Raw genomic sequence first — 21,097 nt, 5'->3', positions numbered from 1 at the left:
GCACTTTGCTTTTTCATTTATTCAACAACATTCATACTTCGTTGTGTTAAATGTAGTAACTTTTAGAGGGTCGCAACGTAAATGTTCCAGATAAATATCAATATACATTTAGAGTTCTTTGCAATCCTGAAACACTAAGGTAATCATTTAAACACCATTTTGAATTAGCAGACACTTTGCTAAAGCAAATTGTACCTCCCAGTGTTCTTTTGTCCTTTTTCAAGTGCACAGTAATTTCTGATTGTTCGGTGTCCTGAAGCAGCAGATTAGTAGTTCACGAATGGGCAATAAGCATTTAAGGTTGTCTTATTTCCATTTGGCTATATGGAGTGCTGAGATGTTCTCAAACAAACGAGGATTCCTGTATTGAGAACATGGTGCAGAGGAAGGTAACAATTACGTGAAGTTACTGGGGAAGCCGAACTCCCCCTCTGTGGCTTTTCTAGACACTGGATAAGAGCTGCAAATAGAAGGAATCTAATGGAAAGGATTGGGTTCGTGTTTCTTTTGGCATCTTACTTCTCTTTCAATTGGGTAAAACAGATTTTACAGCATAGTATGTTGCAGGAAGTGAGAAAAGTCAAGACATAATAAATATTAAGATGCTCAGCCAGTCTGTGTGGAAGTAAATTGGGTGATTTCATCTCCTTCATTGCCAAGAGGTCTAGAGCAACCTGCACCGGGAATGACAGCCGTGAAGAACAATAACCTCACCGAGAGGGGCTCTGGTAGCCACCTCTGACAGGTTGCTGTGTCTGGTGCTGCTTCAGCTGACAATCTAGATTGTGAAATACCCCTTCCAGTAAATGCTGTGACTCTGCTTAGCATCAGTTTACTTAACCAGGAATGAACTGTAGACAGGAAAGAAATAAGCTCAGTCTGAAGTGCAAGCAGTAAAGTCAGGGTTTATTATTGAGTTAGTAGACAAGGTTTAAAAGGAATGTGGATTTTCTCCTTGTGTACAGTTATTAGATAGAAGACACATTTGACATCATTTAGACTAGTTGCAGTGAATGTGCAGTCTCATGACCATTACCTTCAGTACTTTTATTCTAGTAAGCCAAGTAAAATATGTTTGGTGTGCTTTGTCTTGATATGATTAGGTTACGTTTAGTTCATTGCAACCTGTGTGAGATTAGTGCTTTTAGTGATCTTTTAGTGATTTATGATTTTTTTTTTAAGTTTATATATAATCCACTTTTTTGAAAGGAGAGGTAGAGAACTGATAATGAAATCTGCCTACAAGAGAGGAAGAATTTTTTTTTTGCTGGTTTGAATGTTGTAATTACAAATCCAGGCTGCAAGCAGTGACTGTAGATAACCCCGGAGCAGTGAGATCCTTTGGCTTTATTTTTTATTTTTTGACTTATTTTATTTTATTTATATATATGTGTGTGCGTGTATGTATAAATAAATCTTTAGCCTGATTCTTTTCCTTTGCCTTTTTGCTGTTAGGTTTCTGGATAGACACAGAAAAATATCACTGTCTAATTAAATTAGAAAGAAAGTCCAGTCTTTATTTTGTAAGGATTTACTGTAGTTGTATGTTGAATGAAATGATAATAAGGAAAAATCAATGTTTTGCTTCCATATGTATCTGTATGATACTTTTAAGCCTTCCAAAAAGATGTTTGATAATGGCTGCAAATGATACGAAACACTTTTTGGACAGTCTGTTTGGTCTTTGTGCTGTATCGACCCTGGAATCCCTGTACTTCTTAAAACGCTTCAGAGATGAAAGAAAATAGCAAACTGATTCTATTACACATTGGCAAAGGCCACAAAAAGTACATGTATAAATCATGAGAAATTGGATCCCTCTGATTCAACAGTACAACAAAATTGTACCTAATAAAAATGTTGATATTGAGCCTCTGTCTGCCTTCTTCATGGATTTTTTTTTTTATACATTTTCTTTTAGCGGTGGGTTCAACACGTACCTTCAATGTAAGAGCTGAAGATGCAGACATTTGTCAGTTCCTTTTCACATTCCTCATAGAGAAAAGAGGAGAGCATGACTTGGAGCTAAAGTCTGAGCTGCTTTCATGGAAATTGCAAGCTATAGCTATAGCAAAACAGTTAGACTTCCTCTTCTGTTTTTGAGAGGAAATTGATCTAAGGTGGCTTAGAAAATGAGAGAACTCCATGAATATAGTGTGTAGGGGTGGAAGGGGTTTCCAGTTGTTGCAGGCATTTTACTTTAACTTGACGTATTTATAAAACAGTTTACATCTTAAAAGTTCAGGGTTTTTACTCCCACTGATTTGCTTAAGCAGACACTGGCTTTTATTTTCAGTTACTTGTCAGAATCTGTATGGAAAAGTGATGAACCTAGTAAAAAGAGAGCTTGACATCAATTAAATTTAGCTATCTGCTTTGTGTTTCTGTTCTGATACTGTTTCCAGTATAGTTTTTCTAAACTTCCTGTAGTTTTTTCCTTATTGTCCTAACAAGTTTTCCAAGATAGAGATGAGCTATTTTAAAGTAGTTTCAAGAGGAATAAAATTTTATTATCTGCTCATTTGCTGCCTTTCATTTTCATTTCTCTCATTAAACCTTTTCCAGACTCTCTTTTTTAGAGTCTGTGAGAGAGCCTGTAAGGCTGCTTTAATGTTTCTTTTTGTTCTAGTGTCTTTAAGTTTTGAAGTGTCTCTAGAGTTGTATTAGCTTTCTCAAATGATATTATCTGCAATATGAATAAACTACACGTACTAAAATAGTATTAAACAGAGAAGAGCATTTGATAATGCATTTTTTTCTCTTCCAAAAAAAACTGTCATTAAAAAACTTCAATGGAAGTTTATTCCTTGTTTTTCATGGTCCTCTTATAGACGTCATTATTAATGCTTGTTCAAAATTAATATGGTATATGTATTTTATAAGAATGTGCAATCATCTATGTATATGTGCACAATATATGCAAGCTGTATATAAATATTTTGTCTGTGAGCATCTCTCTAAAGAGGAGTGTCACAAACCAAGAGAAGTCTTAAAGAATCCTGTTGATTCTACATGTGGATTGTATTTTCTTTTTTATTAATACATGTGAAGTGTGTGCAATATTTCACCTTCATCGTATCTTTTCTTTGAAATTGTGTGCAACATCCTAGTAGTAGCTATAGAAATGCATTTTGATGTTTTGAGTTTTAAGACCAACATTGAAAGGAGTTGATCTCACTGCATTCCTAAATTTTTATTTTCAACTAGATTTAGTAATAAATAACAAGCCAATAGAGAACTTATGAAATGATACTGAGTGAAAAGCTTTGGAGTTTTGATTATGGTGTCAGTAGATCTATTAAAAGCTTTGCTAGCTGAGCCTGAAACTTTAAAGCATTATCAATTTGGTTTAAATATTTTTTTGAAACTTAAATATGGTTGAACCTTGCTAATCTACCTACCTCATAATCATAGACACAAAAATGGCAAGCTCCATGTATGTCTTAACAGAAATGGACAAGTTTCGTATTAGTAGGCATCATTAGTCTTAAATATACTATAGTAGGCTTACTACATTAAATTCTATTTATGTAATTCTTCATAGCAGCAAAATAAATCCATCAGAAATAACGTACTTTCTTTTCCCAGGCTTTTTGAGCCTTTTTGTGTTATTTTTATGTACATTTCAAAAATGTTATTGATTTGCACTGTGGTTGCAAATGATGTGATGCCGCCGTGTGTTATACTAATGGCAAGAAGAAAAAGATTAAAGAAGACAGAAAACACTACAAGTGCTGAACTCCAGATTTTTCTGTAATAACAAATAATCTGAAAGAGCTCAGGGTCTTTCTAGGTAAAGGAAGGACACTGGTTATATGACTTTTCAATGAATTGAGAGAAGCCAAGAATGAAAAGACTGGCTGTCTTCTGCCTTGTCATGCACACCTTTGTTCCTGTTTCTCGTGCCTTGTGGTTGAACGGGGCATGCGGAGTCTTTGCTATAGATGCTTAATGCATGTGATCAGCTGCTGTTTGAAATGGAAGTTTCCCGTTTCTATCAGTTTTTCAGTTACCTTCCACTGGAAACAGCCATGACTTATACCCATCTATCAGGTTTGAGGTTTGACTTTTATTGCAAGAAAAAATTGTTATAAAATAGTATTAAATGTTAATGCCAACCTGCCACCCCCACCCCCAACCTGTCCCATGTGAAAAGCCATACCCGATCTGGTCCAGTTGGGGCAGATACTGAAAGAATGAGCATCTGGGGAAAAATGTTGAAAGCATAAGGCCTAAGTTGTTTAGTATTAGGAAAATGCCCCCCCTCTTTTTTATCCTTCTTCACTGAGCTACCTGCACAAACCGGACCTGCTGACTGATAATCGAATACACGAGCTGCACGGCAGATGAGGTGTCTCCTGGGAAATACATATCTTAGAAATAAGCATTAAAATTAAGTTTTCCAGTCATCAACTCTGCAGTCCCTTCTTGTAAAAGAGAGGTTGCAAAGAATATACTAAGAATACTTTATTCTGCTAATGTTTAGCCATTAGTTACTGTTCTTATTGTCCGATGTGATGGAGAAAAAATGTTTTGATGTAGTTTTTCCTTGTATGTGTGTATATATACATCACTATTCTTAGTTGAAAGTTTAGATGTTATCCTTTAACACTGGTGCTTATTTTTCTACGTGTTGATTTTGGTAATGTGTCTAAGCTGTGCGTTCACATTAATTTTGTAGAGGGATAAAATCATACCACTTCTGAACTTGGTAGCAGCCAGAAAGTACAGGGAGTTGTTTACAAAAGAGTCCCATCGATTCTCCTTTTCTGTGGAAGCATTCAAGCAGCAAGACCTGCACAGTCTGTTTGGCACAGTAGCTGCTCTCAGCTGGCCCTGTGCCCTCCTGCTGTTAGTCAGGGCAAAGGATGTGCCAGATCTCAGATTGTAACGGAGCAGAGCCTGCTTGCAAATCTGCTTGTAGTTAGCCTGGGGCCTTTTGGCAGCAGACTACAGCCGAATGATTTAGTTGCAATCCTTTTTCCTTAATATTTTCCATCTGGCCAACAATGACCTATAAAAGCAGACACAAAACAGAGTTTGAATTATGAGGAGCGTAATAGTAAAATGCTTCCAAATCTCACTCTAGAACCTGCACCGACGGGTCGCTACTGGGAGGGTGCCAAAGGAAGCTTGTTCTGCAGCGCTATTGCAACAAAGCTCTTTAGAAAAAAGCATCATAGTTCTGAAGTTCAAAGTTCTGCAATACTGAAACATGCATCTCAGTTGAACTCGTGACATGTTTCACTGCTTCCTACTTCTGCCTTTCTGATGATCCCGGGTGGGAAGCGGAGCGCTCTCAGTGAAGGCCCCCCCCGTTTTTCTGTCCTGCAGGCGCTGCCCGGAGCTGTGCTGCCAGGAGCCGCGTGGGAGTGAGGGGTAGGGAGAACAGGGAAAGGAACCTGAGTATGGAAATGCTTTAGGCAGGCAGCAACAGGTTTGGGGATCTCCCATTCTAACACTGATAATACAGAGGTGATATGTCCCAAGCTCCCAAATCTGCAGGAGTGGATTAATGCTCTTCACAATGAGCTGCTTCCATGTCCATGCTATTTGTCAGGTTTTCCAGCTCTGGTCAAAGCAGAAGTCTTGCGGTGATTGCAGTTAAACTAAATGCATGTAGTCCTCCGTGTTTTTGAAGTTTGTATCCTGTAAGAAAATTTGTGAACTTGTTTGTACAGCTCCAGAAGTTGGAGCAGTCCTGGCACTGTGAGCTTGGTGGTGTGCAGAGCTCAGCGCCTTCACCTAGGCTTGTGTGGGGTGGGAGGGATTCAGGCTCACCAGAGGGGGCAGGAAGTTGTGAACCCTGTTGGTCATAGTCTTTACAGGAAAACTAGAAATGAGTTAAACTAGGACAAGGCTCCAGAATATGATTCACACTCATGCTACAAACCTGAGAGGAGAGGTGAATCCTCTCAAGGAGCGTGTTTCACCTCGTTGGTTGTAATGAGACCTACTTTGTATCTAGGCGATCATTCAAAGTTAAAGGTGTTATTAGTTGGTCTTGCCTGTGGAGTCCAAAATGCAAGCAGGGTAATGCTAATTTAACTGTTTTTTAGTGAATTTAAAGAATAACGAAGGCACGTCAAAGAAAGTTTTTTGAGGATTTTACCAAAGTTTTAACCATGATTACAAGTCAAAACACTTTTGTAAAATATCAGTGAGAAGGATTACAACAAAAAATGTCAAGTGTTAATAATACAATGTATTGCTACCAGTGGAATTAGGTAAAGCTAAGAATACTGCATGCTAGCCCAGCTAGTTCACTGGTCTTGCCTACTGACCAGAAAGCAATTTTACTTAATTAATTAGTGCTTCATGTCACACCTCCTTTAGTTGCTGAACAACTGTAACAGAAGTAATTAAATCATGTCACTTTTTATTACCTTTGGCCCTGGCTGACTGGCTTGGAAGCTTCCCTTGTAGCGCTTCCACAAAACGAGTTGGTGCATCACCTTGGGGAAAGCCCAGGTCCCTGGCATCAGAAAGGTGGGGAGGAGGTGGCTGAAGCACCGGGTGGATGCGCCTTCTCTTTCGCAAGTGGATCGCTTCTGGGGTGCTCTGGGATGGCTCACGGAATGCGTGTCAGGAATGAGAGCATCCAGTACTGGCTGGCAGATGAATACAAATTTCCCCAAATAAGATTTCATGGCAGCTTCCTCCGAAAGTCAAGACGTGGCAGGAACCCTCACGTTGTGCAGCAGTACTTGGAGGAGCAGGGACTGTTTTAGAGGTAAGACTGATGAGAAGTTGTGTGAGTTGACTTCTGCATGTTGTTTCAATAGGAAACATAATTCAGCCACACTGAAATGATAGGAGGAAAGACTTCGTATGGTGTTACAGAGGTAGTACTATCTGGATTGTATATGTATCTGAAATAAAAACCTAAATTTATAACCCCAGCTGTTTATCAGTGTCCTTGGTAAGGGACAAGGATAGTGTAGCTTCCTCCACAGCTACACAATCCAAGTATTATTTACCTCAATGTGCTTTAGAATTAGTTTATGTTGGTTCAGCAGCTTCAGTGTTCAGAGAGTGAAATGATTGTGAGCAGGCTCCTATGTTGCGCATAGGGAGCACTTCTGATTTATAATACAAAGTTCATAATTGTACTGAAATTTCCACTCAAACGTAGTAGTAGAGTACATAGGTCAGTAAGCATAGACGATTGGGCTTTAATGAAAAGGAGCTGTTTTTCTGCTCAAGGAAAAAGGATTAATTTGTGTCGGGATGAAAAGGGTGTTCAGGATCTGCTGTTTCAACTTGGGATAGACTTAACACTAGTCTTTGATCCCCAAATGAAATGTGATGGATTTCAACTGATGCCAGATGTCTCAAACCTAGTGGGAACTCCCAATTGTCTGCCACATCTAGAACTCTCTTCCAGCACTTTCGTTATACATTTCAGCATGATTTAAGAAGAGAGGTTCCTTGACAGGCTCAGACTTTGGAATCCTTCCTCTTGTAGCTTCAGTGGTGATGGCTGGGCTCCCACACTGTCCGATGCATCCTGCCTTTTTAAAATCAAGCCCCGTGTGCCAAACTGCTCTATTTCATAACTATTTTGTTCTGTCCAGGAAACTTACTGCCACTAGCATCTGTAACTTTTCTACACCAACAAAAAACAAACAACAAAACCAAAGCAGCAACCCGTCCCCAGACTCCAAAGAGTCGCTGCCACTCTGCGGCAAGAGCCACTGCAGCCGTCGGGTTCGTGAGGGGTCGGTATTTGGTGAGCTTGGGGTCTGTGTGTGAGGGAGACTTACCACTGCTGCTTAGATGGGGTCATGCTGGGTAGGAAAACAGGAAAGGGGGAGTTCTGATTGACTTCTATTACTAATACACAGTGGCATGTCACCAAAGTAAGCTCTTGGTAATGACAAGTGTGTAGGCTCAAGACGCTACATAAGGTCTGTAACTTCTGTGTGGGCCGAGTTCCTTAATTTTGGGGTTAAATACTTCTAAAGGATGTGCGCAAATCCCATGCCTAACCTACAGAACTGTAAAACTGCCTCATGGGATCATGAAAGATCACCTGTGGGTATTTAATCAAAGGGAAGTTTAAAACAAATCTGGGAATAATGCAAAAATGCAACCTGGTCTAGTGGAAAGCGTCCCTGCCTTCTGGAGCATGAGCCACGTGGAGGTGGGCTTTCTTTTTAGTTAAAAAAAAAGAAAAAAGTGATTACAAGCAGTGCTGTTATCTTTTGGTTTGTTGGCTTTTAAGCCATTGAGAGTAGGAAGATCCTGGAAATGCAGTTTTCCACCTAATTTCATTGGCAATCATGAAACTTATTGTCACTGGAGGAAGTTCTCTTCAGACATCCTAGCTACAGCCTTGCTGGGGCATGAGTGTGCGTGCACATCTGCTGCCTGCACACGGTTTGTGTGTGTGTGTGTGTGTGTGCACAGCTCAGCACAGTCCCTTCGTGGCAGGAAGGTCAGTTTGATGTTCCCCAACTCCGGCTGCCACCCTTTTGGGGGGTCAGGGAATGTGACCTCCCATGTGCTGCTGTTGTAGTTTTTTCCTTTCAGATGTTAAAACACCTGAGCAGATTAATATGTTGAGAAATTCAAAGCTAAGTTGGCTGCAGCGCAGCATTTTCATCTGTGCAGCAGCTCGTATTGGGTGATGACATTTTCTGGTCCATGTCCCCTTTGAAGTATGGGCTGGGTGCGGAGAGCAGCGTCGGGCACTGCGCCTTGCTCCTGTGGCCATGGGGCGTGGGGTTGCAGCCCCCCAGTGTCCCCTGCCCCAGTGCCCCAGCTCGTGTGCTGGGAGCACATGGCCCCGCTGCTCCTCACAGCCCTGGTGGACGTGGAGCTCTCGTAGGGCAACCATCCAGCCCTGCTGCGGCACCGTGCTCGTTCGCTTCTTTGTACATCTTGGAAATAAAGATCCTTCCTGTTGTCTCAGCCTCCTCGCCTGTCAGTTGTTGGTTTTGCACCGGCGCTCTGTGAGCGCTGCGCTTTGGAAACGTTTGTATTTACAAGCTGCAGCGCAGCTCTGTTGTCTTAAGGGTTGGACTGACCCTAATTGCTATGACACATGTAACTAATGATGTTTTGTACTTTCAAGGAGCGCACTAAAAAGGTGATGACATATGAGTTACTGAATAAGGTACTGTGCAACTGGTGCAGGGGAGGTTGTGCAGACCTTATGTAGCACAATAAGCAGCTTTCCTGTGCCCAGGTTTGCTTCCCGTCAGCCTGGCCAGGCTCCAGCGCCGGGGCCGTGCTGCTCGCTGAAGGCTCTGCAGAGAGGAAGGCCAAGGGCTGAACGGTCTCGCAGCTAAAGCCCACGTTGCTCAGGCTTTGATTTCATTTTCGTGATTTGTGGCGAATGCACTGCTATACAGATAGGGATATACACCCGCCCACCTCACGTGTCTTGGTGAGGAAATTGTAAAACTGAAATGAATTTTATTGCCCATTTATTTTTGTTTGCTCTTCAGCTGTGCTCTGATTCACGCTTACTGGGGGCTCTAACTCCAGTTCCCCGGAGAGCCTCCAGCCTGACGCCTCTCCGGGGCGGCGCAAGGGACGGGGTGCGCGTGCACGTGGGTGCGTTGGGGCGCGCTCCCACGCTGCGGTGCTCTGGGCAATTTCACTCCAGAGTGCTTCCCTTCCTTTGTTTAACCTCTGACCTGTGAAAACAAGAGTTAATCAAAACTTCTAAGGTCGCTAAGAGGAAGGGGAAGTGTTTGGTTACAAATTAAATATGAGCAAGTCATAAGCCATAAATCTGCAGCGCTGCTACCAGTTGTGCTCCCTCGCTGCCGCCGTGCAGAACGAGTTTGGTTCTCCCGCTCCTGCAGGACGGGTGTTTTAAGGCTGCCTCGTGGAGTTGCTTTTTGTAAGAGAAAACCCACACCTTTTTTCCTCTCGGCAAATATCTGGAAGGAATTCCAGATAACTATTTCTTGGTTCTTTGTGAAGTTAGCTGATCACAGTGGGCTCTAAAAGAAGCAGAACTGTTCCACTCCGGAGTGGTAAATTAGTAAGTGATGGAATCGGTTACTGAAATGCAATGACTTCCGAAGTTAGTGTAGAAGCAGAAGTTAGTTTCCTAAGAAACCCAAAGCCTTCGGGATGAGAGATGTCCTGAATCCTGCCATGACAAGGAGGGATGTGAAACCGGGAGGTCTCAAGGGGGTTGCAGAGGACTTCCTTGGCTCTCGGAGCAGAACTTCTTTTACTGGAACTGCCAGATAACTTTGTGACATCTTGAAGACTGTAGTCTTTTTGGTTTCTAATAAATATATTCTGAAAATAAGTATGTATGTAGAAGCGTAACAACATCGCGTTTGAAGAAATCTAGAAGTAAGATGGGATTCCTAAGGATTCCCTTTCACGTGAAAATCGTGCTGGAACCCTTCAGGGCTGGAAGGTTTGGTTCAGTTGTTTAAGGTGCCTGGTTTACAGCCCTGTTGAACCAAGTTTTCCATGTGTGTGGATCTCCAAATACAAATGGTCATTAAAATGAGACCACTGTACTGGTATGTTTTGAGTTTCATGTTATTGTTCCTTCCAGAAGGTTAAAAAAAAACTGAAAACTGAAGTCACAATTCAGGAGTAATAAGGAAATACGTCGGATATATATATATATATATTTATGCTGTATATATATTTGTACACATATAACCTGTATAGTAACTAAGGAAAATAATCTCGTCTACATTCTTTATAGTGCAGTCCACCAAGATACTTTGCTCAGATTTCCACCAAATTCTGTGAAGGATACTGAGTTGCCTAAATGCCCTAAGGACTCTAGGCCTTTAACATTTTAAATCTATTGAATTTATTTCTAAGGTTTCTTATACACCCCTTTGGTTGTTTAAAAGCAGAATGAACCCCCCCCACTGATTCTAGTAGTGTGACTTCTTGCAGTACTAATACATCTCTATGCAAGTCATTTGTAATAGGCATGATAAATATGTGGATATTACAGTAGGGCAAGGTGTTAGAGCTTAAACTGATAGCAGTTCATGATGTGAAATGTTGGCTATGTCACGTGGTTAAAGTCAGTTTATGGCAGCTTTGCAGAAATTCATAAATGCTTTTTTTTTTTTTTGCTTCTTTTACCCTGTGCTTTATATGAACCCATACTAAATATTTAGATCTTTTATAAATATATTTATTTGGCAAAACTACTTAGTATTGGCTGTAGTTCATTTGTTCATAAACTTTCTACTTGAAACAGCAGCTTTTGTGGCACTTTGGGGTGTTTCTTCTGTTGCTGCTGCTGGTGCTGTTGTGCACCTCTTGAGCAAAAGCTGCGTAAATCCCCCTGTGCATTGGGTTGTGCTGAAGTCTGCTTCAAATATCAACTGATTTCCTGAGCAATTAAGCAGAACTTTAAATATGCCTTCCTGAAATAAGGTTAGGTTTACGTACCGTTAGGGAGCTTTCTGTCATCTTGGCTTTCTGTTTTTTCATCTTTAGACTGTCTTCTGTTAGATAGTTGCAAGGCTTTGTTTACCAAGTTCTTAATCTCTACTTAGCAGATATGTTTCGAGAGGATTTCTTGTTACTCTGGTAATAGCTTTTAACTCAGCTGAAGTTTATTTAACTAAACAGAAAGAAAGAAACTTATCTTCTGACTAATCCTTCTTGAATGTTTACGATACATGCCAAGCTTAAATGTTGTTTAAAGTGGTAATTGTCTGTCTTTCTGCTCTATTCTAATACACAGTTTGTAAAGATGCTTAGAGCATATTAATTTAAACGATAATACTGTCATATAACATGAAAAGTTAAGTTCCTTATCAGCATATTTCGATAAGCTACTTACATTTTACAGTAGCATTTTCAGGCTTCAAACAACTGTTCGTGATGGAGTGCCGTTCACTTTATCTGTCTCGTATATAGCTTCTCACCTCATTTATCACCCCAAGCTGTACAGTCGGGAACCATGGGGCACTCGGTTCTTCAGAGATGTCAGGATGTAGTCATATTTTATACAAACTTTAAATCCTGTCTAACTATATCAAAATAGAATCCATTTGCTTCAGAAAGCATCTGTGATTAAAAGAAGAGGCAGTTTGTGCGTCATGCAAACTTCTTCCTATTCGCTACAGCTGAGGGGAAATTCCTTGCTGGGTTTAGAAAGGAATGGAGATAAAGAACTGTGCCATGAAGAAATGGTACAAAGTCATACTGAGCACACTGTCATGAAAAGTAACATCTTAGCTGTCTTATTGTATAGAATGGAAAAATAAAGTAAATGGAAAGGATAGGATTTTCTGCATGTTTGTGTCTTTAAATTTTGTTTCTCTATTACTTTTGTAAGTTGCGTGCAAATTTGCTTAGTTTCTGTTCTACCTAACTAAGGTAACTGGGGTAAATACGGTGATATGTGATGTGGAATAAGATCTGACAGCCGTAGTTACAGCGTTTTATTTTAAAAAAGTCAAAGTATTGGTTATGCAATGTAAAAAAATAATTATATATAAAAGAAAATCTGGTAATATCAGGATTCAAAACCAAAACAACTGCTTATATTCAGTTTGCTAGATCCTCAGGAACTGTACTGAATACTAGTTATTAATCATATATTTTAGGAAATGATATGAGTAAAATTGTTCCACCATACATAACACAGATAAATTTGTCTACTTAAATCTTATAGGTTTAAAAACTTCCATTGGACTGTGTGTTTGTTGGAAATAGGGTGAGAAGAAATTCCTGTGGACTTCCAGCATTGACCTGCCTGACACCAAAGTTTATTTACAGCCAGTGCTTTATTTTAAGCCTAGTGGCCATAAGTGGCAGGAAACTCGGGGAAAGAGTAATTGCTGATGCTCAGTTCCCAAAATAAAGGGATGCTTCAGCCTTCTGGCTGTCTTCTCCTTCAGACAAAAGGTCCAATGTGGCTTTCCTAACAGATATTTATAATGTCATGTCCAATAGATGCTGTTGTTGAGGATGTATATATATATATAAGCTAGCAATCTTGGATTTATTAACTGAAATATAACAAGTTGAATGTATACCTTTTCTTCCTGTTTCTTCCTGTTTTTTGTTTGTTTTTTGTTTTAGTTACCTCCCATGGTTTGAAGTCTTTTATAAGCTGCTCAATGTCTTGGCAGATTATTCAGCAAAAGGACAGGTATTATTCTAAAGTACTAACCCTTCTCTTCCCTGCCCCAATATCAAATGAGGGAGAGAGGATAACAAACAAGCTGTTTTAAGAAGTGCTCAGATCAGAGGTGGCTGAGTGAATTAGGAATCTCTGCTGTACAATAACATGGAAGTCCATATTCAGCTAGGCTGAAAGTTTGACAAATGCCTATGAAAAACAAATATGCTTTTAGATTATAACATCCGAGAACGTAACTATGGATCCAACACATGGTCTTCCTGCAGCCGTCCATACTGCACACACTTTTGATTACCTGAACTGCATTCACAAATCACCGTAACCACAAAATTCCCATACTGTGGTGTTCTGTGCAGCTTGGACAGACGGATCTCTTACCCAAGTGTACTTCTCATGTCCAGAAGCATAGAACTAGACGTACTGAGGCAAAACGTGTACACACGTAGCATTATCTAGCCTAGCCCATGTAGGTGCTGGTTTTGTTTTTAAAGCAAAACAAGGTACAATTCAATTTTGAGACAGTGTAAAAATGTGAACTATTAAGGTTTTTTTCCCTAGTTTTATAAATGATACAGGAAAATCACATAATTGCATGTATTTAAAACATTACAAGTATAATCTTCTCAAGTTGCTATTTTTGATTTGGTTCTATTTTGTAGTAATAATCGCATTTTTGCATTTGTCAGAATCATTCACGTTTGAGGTAGAATCACTTAGGATTGTACCTTCATCTAAAAAGGCTAAATACTTTTGATTTTATCCTGAGCTAGTGAGTTGTTTTAAAGAATTTGCAGAGAACACTGGCTTGTTCCAAGCCGAGTCATTATGTAGTGCATAACTTGGTGACTCAGCATGTTGCAGAAACATGTGGAAATACAATGTGGGGGGAAAAAAATCTAAAAAAAATAAATAAATTGTGTTATAAAACCAGCCATCAGAGGAAACTCCATTTATTTCTGTTTGTAGTCAGATGTGTCAGATCGTTCCAATACCTCAAAATTCTCTAGCCCCCCAAATCACAAACACTGTCCTTCCATCTTGGGGTTTAGCTTGTAGCAATTCCTACTTAGTGTTCCTTTGTTTTTGTTTTGTTTTGCTTTGCTTTGCTTTCTTCTTTTTTCAGGATAATCAAAGGAGCGAGCTCCTTGAGACACTACATAAGCTCACCATCCCTGAGCCGGGAACCTCTGTTCATCTTGGAGTGGTAAGTGAAGTGAGAGGGACGTGAAGTAAGGTGTGTAATTTTCATTGCATATCATAATAGAGGAACGTCAAAAGCAATTTTCCATTTTGGAACTTGGTATACAGATGTTGTTTTCCTGTGAGGACTCAGAGCTGTGAAATTCCCCTTTTCACATTTGGGGCCCTCTGTTTCCCTTTCCTTAACCTGAAATGTCTTTGAAATGCTGTTCTTTGACTGGAGGAAGAGTGTGTGTATTCCCCATGGAAATGTCTCACGAGATCATTTGCGACCTGCTAGAGGTCACAGAGCAGCAGCATGACATTTATTGTCCACACTTCTGCAGAACTCGGCCCCTGCGAGTGTGCAAGGGGGACAAGACTGGAGAGCAGTCACGTACCTGCCATAGCAGCATTTTGAGTATTAACTTTATCAAATTTTCCTTTTACTCCTCTTCCCTCTAGGAAACAGACTCACCCAAATAAGGTTTTATTTCATTTTTGTATCTTTTAAGAACACTGAAAGAATAGAGGTGGGATTTTATAGATGGGATTGTGTTTTGCAGTTAGTCTGTTGTTTGTTTTGTTTTTGTTTTTATTCAGATTAAATTTTGCACAATAACCTGATGTTTCAGGTTGTTGTGGAAAAACACTAAAGATGCACATTGCTGCAGTTGCCAATTAGTATTTAGAGTTAGTGTGAAACTAGCGGTGTGTGTAGCTGCAGTTCTCTTCTCCCTCTCTCATTTCCTTTACTCCTTCTTCTAAAGTATTTTTTGGCAACGAGCAGCTTACTCTCATCACTTCGCCCTGTAATGTCAGTTGACAGGTAACAGTTGTTTGGCCTTGCTAGGTCACCAGCTGGCAGTAGAAATGTCCCAGCCCTTTGGAGGCTGGCTGTTTTATGAACAGTGTTTCTGTTTGACCAAGGGGAAGAGCTGTCTTGAAAGCCGAGGATCATTTGGGATATTTCAGTTCTTTCATACCAGTGGTTTCAAGGAATGCTGCTGGTCTCCCCTTGCCCCCAGACATTTCGTGGGCAATGAAGCAAGAAAGGATATGGAGAAGCAGCCAAGGGACTGTTTGCTGCGATACCTTAACGCGTTTTATTTTGGCTGTTTGCAAGCCTGTTTGCAATTGTGGTGAGGCCACTGTTTGTGATGTTGTTGTGTATTCTCTTGCTGTGTCCTTTCATTGCATCTTCCCAGCCAAAGTAAAACAATAAAGTATCAAAAAGCAAAAGTTTGTGTTTATACATTTAGTGTCTGTTGCAGGTTATAGACTGTTCACGAAGCTCTGAAATGTATGAAATGAATATAAAAGAAAATTGTGCCAACTCTGGAACTGTGCCAGGACTGTAACAGTCTTTAAAGTTTCAGCAAGTAATTAATAAATAGTCCTAAGACAAATTGTGAAAATTTTGAACATACTGTGAGTTGCATAAACATCAGTTTACAGAAACACCTTAGTTATATGCTTTCTTTTCCTTTCCCAGTGCCATAACCAAGAATCATGCAAGTTGTGTGTTACCAGAATGGGAACTAGAGTAAAACTGGTTTCTTGGAATGCAGACACTTAAAACACGTAGCAATATAATGGGCTGTGAAACTGAGAAACTGGTAGTCTTTCAAATTCTTTAAGGAATGTATTACTTCACTAATATGTTTCAGATAGGCTAAAACTTAAGAAGTATTTCTCAGTAAATTTCCATAACATCACTATTGTCTTTAATCAAACCTACTAATGCTGTTCGTCAGAAAAGGACCTGCTTGCCGTTGTTTCCTGTAGATCATCATGCAACTTGCAGTGGTCTGAGGGAAGTTGGTCTGAGTTATGGACTACCTTAGAATTTTCTTGGCGTATATCATACATTGTGCAAGCCTGTGGCAGTGTCTCTACAGAACAAAACAACGTAATCTGTCTTTTCAGTAGCATTTGGTACTTCCTATCTGATTCCATTTTGTATTGCATTTGTGATCTGAGATTCCAGCTTTTGAAATCCAGGACAAACAGGTCATATTGGTAGTTGGTAACAAATGTTCTATCAATTTTACTTAGCTGAGCAACTATTATTACTGCTCTTACTAATATGAAGCAATAAATTCAGATTGCTTTTGACAGTATGAAAATAATCACTCTCTGCTCTTCTTTTATAGCACTCCTACTTTACTGTGCCTGACATCAGAGAGCTTCCTAGTATACCTGAAAATGTGAGTACTGCAGAGGACCAGGCACTTTGCCATTTCTTTTTAATATCAGCAGTAAAATAAATGACTAGCCTTACCTCTGTTTGGCTTGGTAATACATTGTATTCTGTAAAATATTGCTAGTTGTTGAAGTAGATTTTAAGTGGCTAATTTATACTAAGTAGTGCGTCTGGGGGAGAATTGTGTTTCCAACTGCAGAAGTACATAAGTAAAAGGCCTCTTGAAGTACATTGTAACAGAGGAGAGTTTTTAATATTTGCCATTCAAATTAAGCAAAGATATCAAATGACCAAATTTGACCCATGACTGGGAAATTGACAGAATAATTATCTTAAGCTGTAAGTCAAGGTAGTTATACAAAAAACATGAAGCCATTTATTACTATCACTATTATTACTGTCTCCATAATTTCTTGGTCGTAATAAGTGAGAAAATTTAAATTATACATCTGTAGTTTTAGCCTGCTCAAAATTTGCAAAGAACATGGATTTGGTAACTGTCTGTATGTGAAGGCATTGTAGTATTTCAAAAAAAAATCAGAGAAAAATGATGGTGTTAATTTGCATGACAGATAGCTCTTTACAATAAGTCTATGAAATATTCTTGAAAATAATCCCAAGACAGTTTTGGTTACCATTTATGTGAGTACTACATGAGTCCTCCTTTATATAAAAATGTAGAATTTGGATAGAAAGGAATTTAATCCCTTTATCAAGATGACCAGAATAAGCTGAATGATTTCACATTTATAATTTTTATCTTCTGCATCCAGACTCAAGTTTTATTCTCTACTTTTTGACCTCATGCTGTTTCCATAGTCTTGTTGGTTTTCTTGATATGTTAGAAGCTGAAATTAAAAACTAAATTTGGAAAGCAATTATTTTGACCTATTAGAACATACTGGTTTGAAATAGTTTTTATTAAAAAAAAAAATGTTTCAGAACAATATATTATTGCTTTTTTATTTTTTTATTCATTAAAGTGGTCTTATTAAAATCAATCAAGGATATAATCTAGATACTCGGTATCTTCAGTGGAAAAATTCAATGTTTCAAACATATATATTACTAATAATTATGGAGTATCAAATACAAGTTTGGTATTAACTTGGCTTGTTCTTCAAGATGCTGTCAGAATTCAGATATCATATATCCTTACTTAAACCATTTTGTATTGATTCAGAGGAACATGTAGGTTTATAGGCTCTTCTGCTGCTTCAAAGCTATGTTATTAGCTGGAACTGCTCAGGCTGTCATTCTTTCTTTGTATTAACATCTTCCTTCTGTATCATATTTATACCACAGCATTCAGAAGTTTGTATATGTGATTTAAAGTTGAAACTTATTAAGGACAAAGTACTAATTTATAAATTGATATGGACAAAACAAAAACAAAAACAGATCTAATAGTCATTCAGTGAGACCTTTCTGAAAGAATGACATAGGAGACCAGTAAATATAGTTTGTTTGTAAGGTAGTTTTCTGAAAATGTTAAACATACCTGTTTATTTAGGGCCACTTTTTCTGAGACATTTTAAGCATCACAAAATTGTCTTGTATGCTTTTCAGCATGCCTCAGATTTCTAACCAGATGATAGGCCTGTGGGAAGACAGTGCTGGCATTTGCTTCTCTTAGATATTCTTTAATATGCTCCTGCCATGTCTCTTAGCCAATTTTCTATGTCTGACATCTCAGTTTTCTTCCCTGAGTATTTTGAGGTCTGTCTTAGCACCATAAACCTCAGTTTATGGCATGAAAGAAAGAAAAGGGAATCATCAAGACATTATTTCTCATTCATGGATGGTTTGTATAACAGATTATACTTGGGGCTTTTTATTTTTGTTTAAAAATGTTGTTGCTAGCTTTTCTATGTTGTAGACTTTTCGTGCTGACATGTATCCTCTCAGTAAACTCAATAGATGTAGGTTTTGCTCTAAGGCACTTTATTTTTCTAGAAATACGATACGTTAGAGGTAGTTCCAGAGTCAGTTCTTAAATCTAAACCAGCTATCAATCTAGTGTATTCTCTGTTCTAATCCAGACATGGTTACTTGTTTATAGGGGGAATATTTTATGTTAATCTCTTTTATACTACTCATCTCAAACTTTAACAGTTTTTGTTTGCTAAATCTCAAATAACCTGGAGAATAAGGAATTAAGTTAATTTCCAGTTTACAGGCTGGTAAATTAGAGGGCAGAGAGAAATGAACTAGTAATGGTAAGTAACCAGTGACAGGGTTTAAAAGTAGGTCTTCTGGCTTGTGCCTTCTTTAACTAATACAGAGCAGCTTAATAACATACACACTACACAGTGAAGGCTTCACAAAGAATAGCTGTATTTATGCTCTGTTGGTTATGTCTGCTCGTGATGTTCGCTCTATATTCAAAGGTATGAGTCAGCTTCCCAAAACATTTGAGCAGGAGACGTGATGAATGCTCATGAATCAAAGGCTGTTATAAAAGCAGAGGCCTTGGGCCAGAAGGAGTTGGAAACCCTTTGAAAGCTGAATGTTCAGCTTTCATGGGAAGGAGTGCCATGTGATGCTAAAAAGCGTCCTCTTTGAATCATTGAGTGGTGCTGATGTGCCTCAGAGAGAACGTGACTGTTTCACTGTAGGTATCCCTTGCCCTGATGTCACTGTGAAGGATGGACTCTCAGCAGCGTCTGGGGTGAACCAGGGCACCTCTCGGAATAGACCTGGAAGAACATTTCATTCAGATAACACGTATCTGTACCCATATCTGCACACCCTAGTTTTAAAAGACAGGGCTTGTAAGAAAGAAAAATATTAAAAATCAAATCCATTGTTCTAACTCTTGTTGCAGTTCATCATCTTCTATTGCTCAGGTATATTTTATGTATTTAAATATCACATAATTCATTATGAGAATTTTATCTGTCCATTAATGTAACTTTCATGTAGAATTGCAGCATATGATGTAATAGTACAAGGATATTAAATGAGCATAAATCTCCATAGATTTTAATCAATTGTCTGCTTTATTCAAAATTTTACATATCAGTAATTACATTTTAAAACCTATATTAGCAAGTTTCAATATACACACTGAAGTTGTATGTAATGATGAATGGAGACCTGCAGAGAGCTCTGTTTGGGATGTTAAAGTGCTTGTTGCAGTTATCTGACTTTGTGTCAGACCAATGTGTTTCATGAGCCACAAAACATTTAGCATAGACACTTTGATGTAACAGCTAAGCATTCACTTTTTCAAAACATTTAAAATATTTGTAAATATTTTTGTACATGCATTGTGACTTCAGAAAGATATTGAGTTCAGTGCAGGAAATACAGTGCAAGTGTGTACATTTCCCAGTAGTGTGTGTTTTATTTCAGAGTTAACGGGTACATTAGCAGTCTGAGATGACCATAGAATCATAGAATGGTTTGGGTTGGAAGGGACCTTAAAGATCATCTAATTCCAACCCTCTGCTGTGGGCAGGGACACCTTCCACTAGAGCAGGTTGCTCAAAGCCCCATCCAACCTGGCCGTGAACACTTCCAGGGATGATGAAGTACTGTTGGTGGTGACGTTATGGTTTATATTCTTTTAATTCCAGCTCTTATTTCACGCTGCCTATTTTTTCACTTGTTATGATTTATATCTTTTGATGCCAGTTTTCCTTATTTTGTCCTTTAAATTTTTAATTTCTCTGTTTACACCATTTTCTAAAGTGTATTGTCTTCATTATTTTGGTCTCTGGAATGGCTGCATGGCACTATAAAAGTATGTTAACTGCATAACAAATGACCTAATCCATGTCAGATTTTGCAAGTGTAATATTTCAAAGTAAATAAATTTCTAAATAAGATCAGGGATTTCCAGTGGGAGGATGAAGAAGGAAACCTGTCTTCTTCTGATGACTTGTCCTAATAAGAAATACACTGAAGTCATGTAAGTGCCTTTCAAGAGCAGCCTAAAATGCGTGTAGTGTAATACACGTTCTTATTACTTCCCTCTTATTTTTCCAGAGGAGCGAGCTCATTCTTTTGTTCCTTCAGTGAAAAGTTCTTCGTTAGATAACAGAGAAGAGAAGAATATTTTTGATCTCAGAAGTCAATGTGCATGTGCATTTACTGGTATTAAATAGCAAGTGATCAAATAGGCGATTGATCTAGAAATTAACTTGCAAAGGAACAGAAGGAAATTTTGTAGCCATTCCTTCTGAATTTTGAGAGGAGTGGGGATTACCAGTTCCCATATTTTATTATGAAAATCCCACTCTTTACTCTCTCAAGAAAGGTTTAAATCCTAGACACAAAATACACAACAATTATACTGCAAATTGGAACACTTTCATTTGTATTTATTTAACTCATTCATGGTTTTGTCACTTACGAGACATGTCTTTCAAAATACATGTGTAAGTCCCAATTTCATCTTCAAAGATGACAGCTTTCTTATAAATAAAACTTAGAGCTAACACGTGAATTTCCTTAGTATCAATATATTCCCATGCAGCCCACATGCTTCGCAGGTGTTGTTGGCAAATTTCTGAGAGCAGAGAAGACTAAAACCTTATACATCTTTCCATCTGAAAGTACGTTTCTCTGTCAAAGCCACTTTCAGTAAACTTGAAAGAATAATT

At 38.7% G+C, this 21,097-nt stretch overlaps 1 protein-coding gene across 13 annotated transcripts in view; it reads left to right on the top strand.

Moving 5' to 3' along the window:
- Window positions 1–21,097, top strand: part of DENND1A (DENN domain containing 1A) — a 191,789-nt gene that overhangs the window by 63,769 nt on the left and 106,923 nt on the right. For all 13 annotated transcript variants that reach the window (XR_011803981.1, XR_011803979.1, XR_011803980.1 and 10 more), the window contains 3 exons: window positions 13,042–13,111; window positions 14,226–14,306; window positions 16,438–16,491. Coding sequence is in view for 10 of the 13 variants with exons in the window: in XM_072025263.1 (XP_071881364.1) it covers window positions 13,042–13,111; window positions 14,226–14,306; window positions 16,438–16,491 (205 nt within the window). In the remaining 3 variants the exon portion in view is untranslated. The remainder of the gene's footprint in view (window positions 1–13,041; window positions 13,112–14,225; window positions 14,307–16,437; window positions 16,492–21,097) is intronic.

The sequence above is a fragment of the Anas platyrhynchos genome, chromosome 18, assembly GCF_047663525.1.
Source record: "Anas platyrhynchos isolate ZD024472 breed Pekin duck chromosome 18, IASCAAS_PekinDuck_T2T, whole genome shotgun sequence".
Classification (NCBI taxonomy): Eukaryota; Metazoa; Chordata; class Aves; order Anseriformes; family Anatidae; genus Anas; species Anas platyrhynchos.
This window is presented reverse-complemented; position numbering and strand designations above follow the sequence as displayed.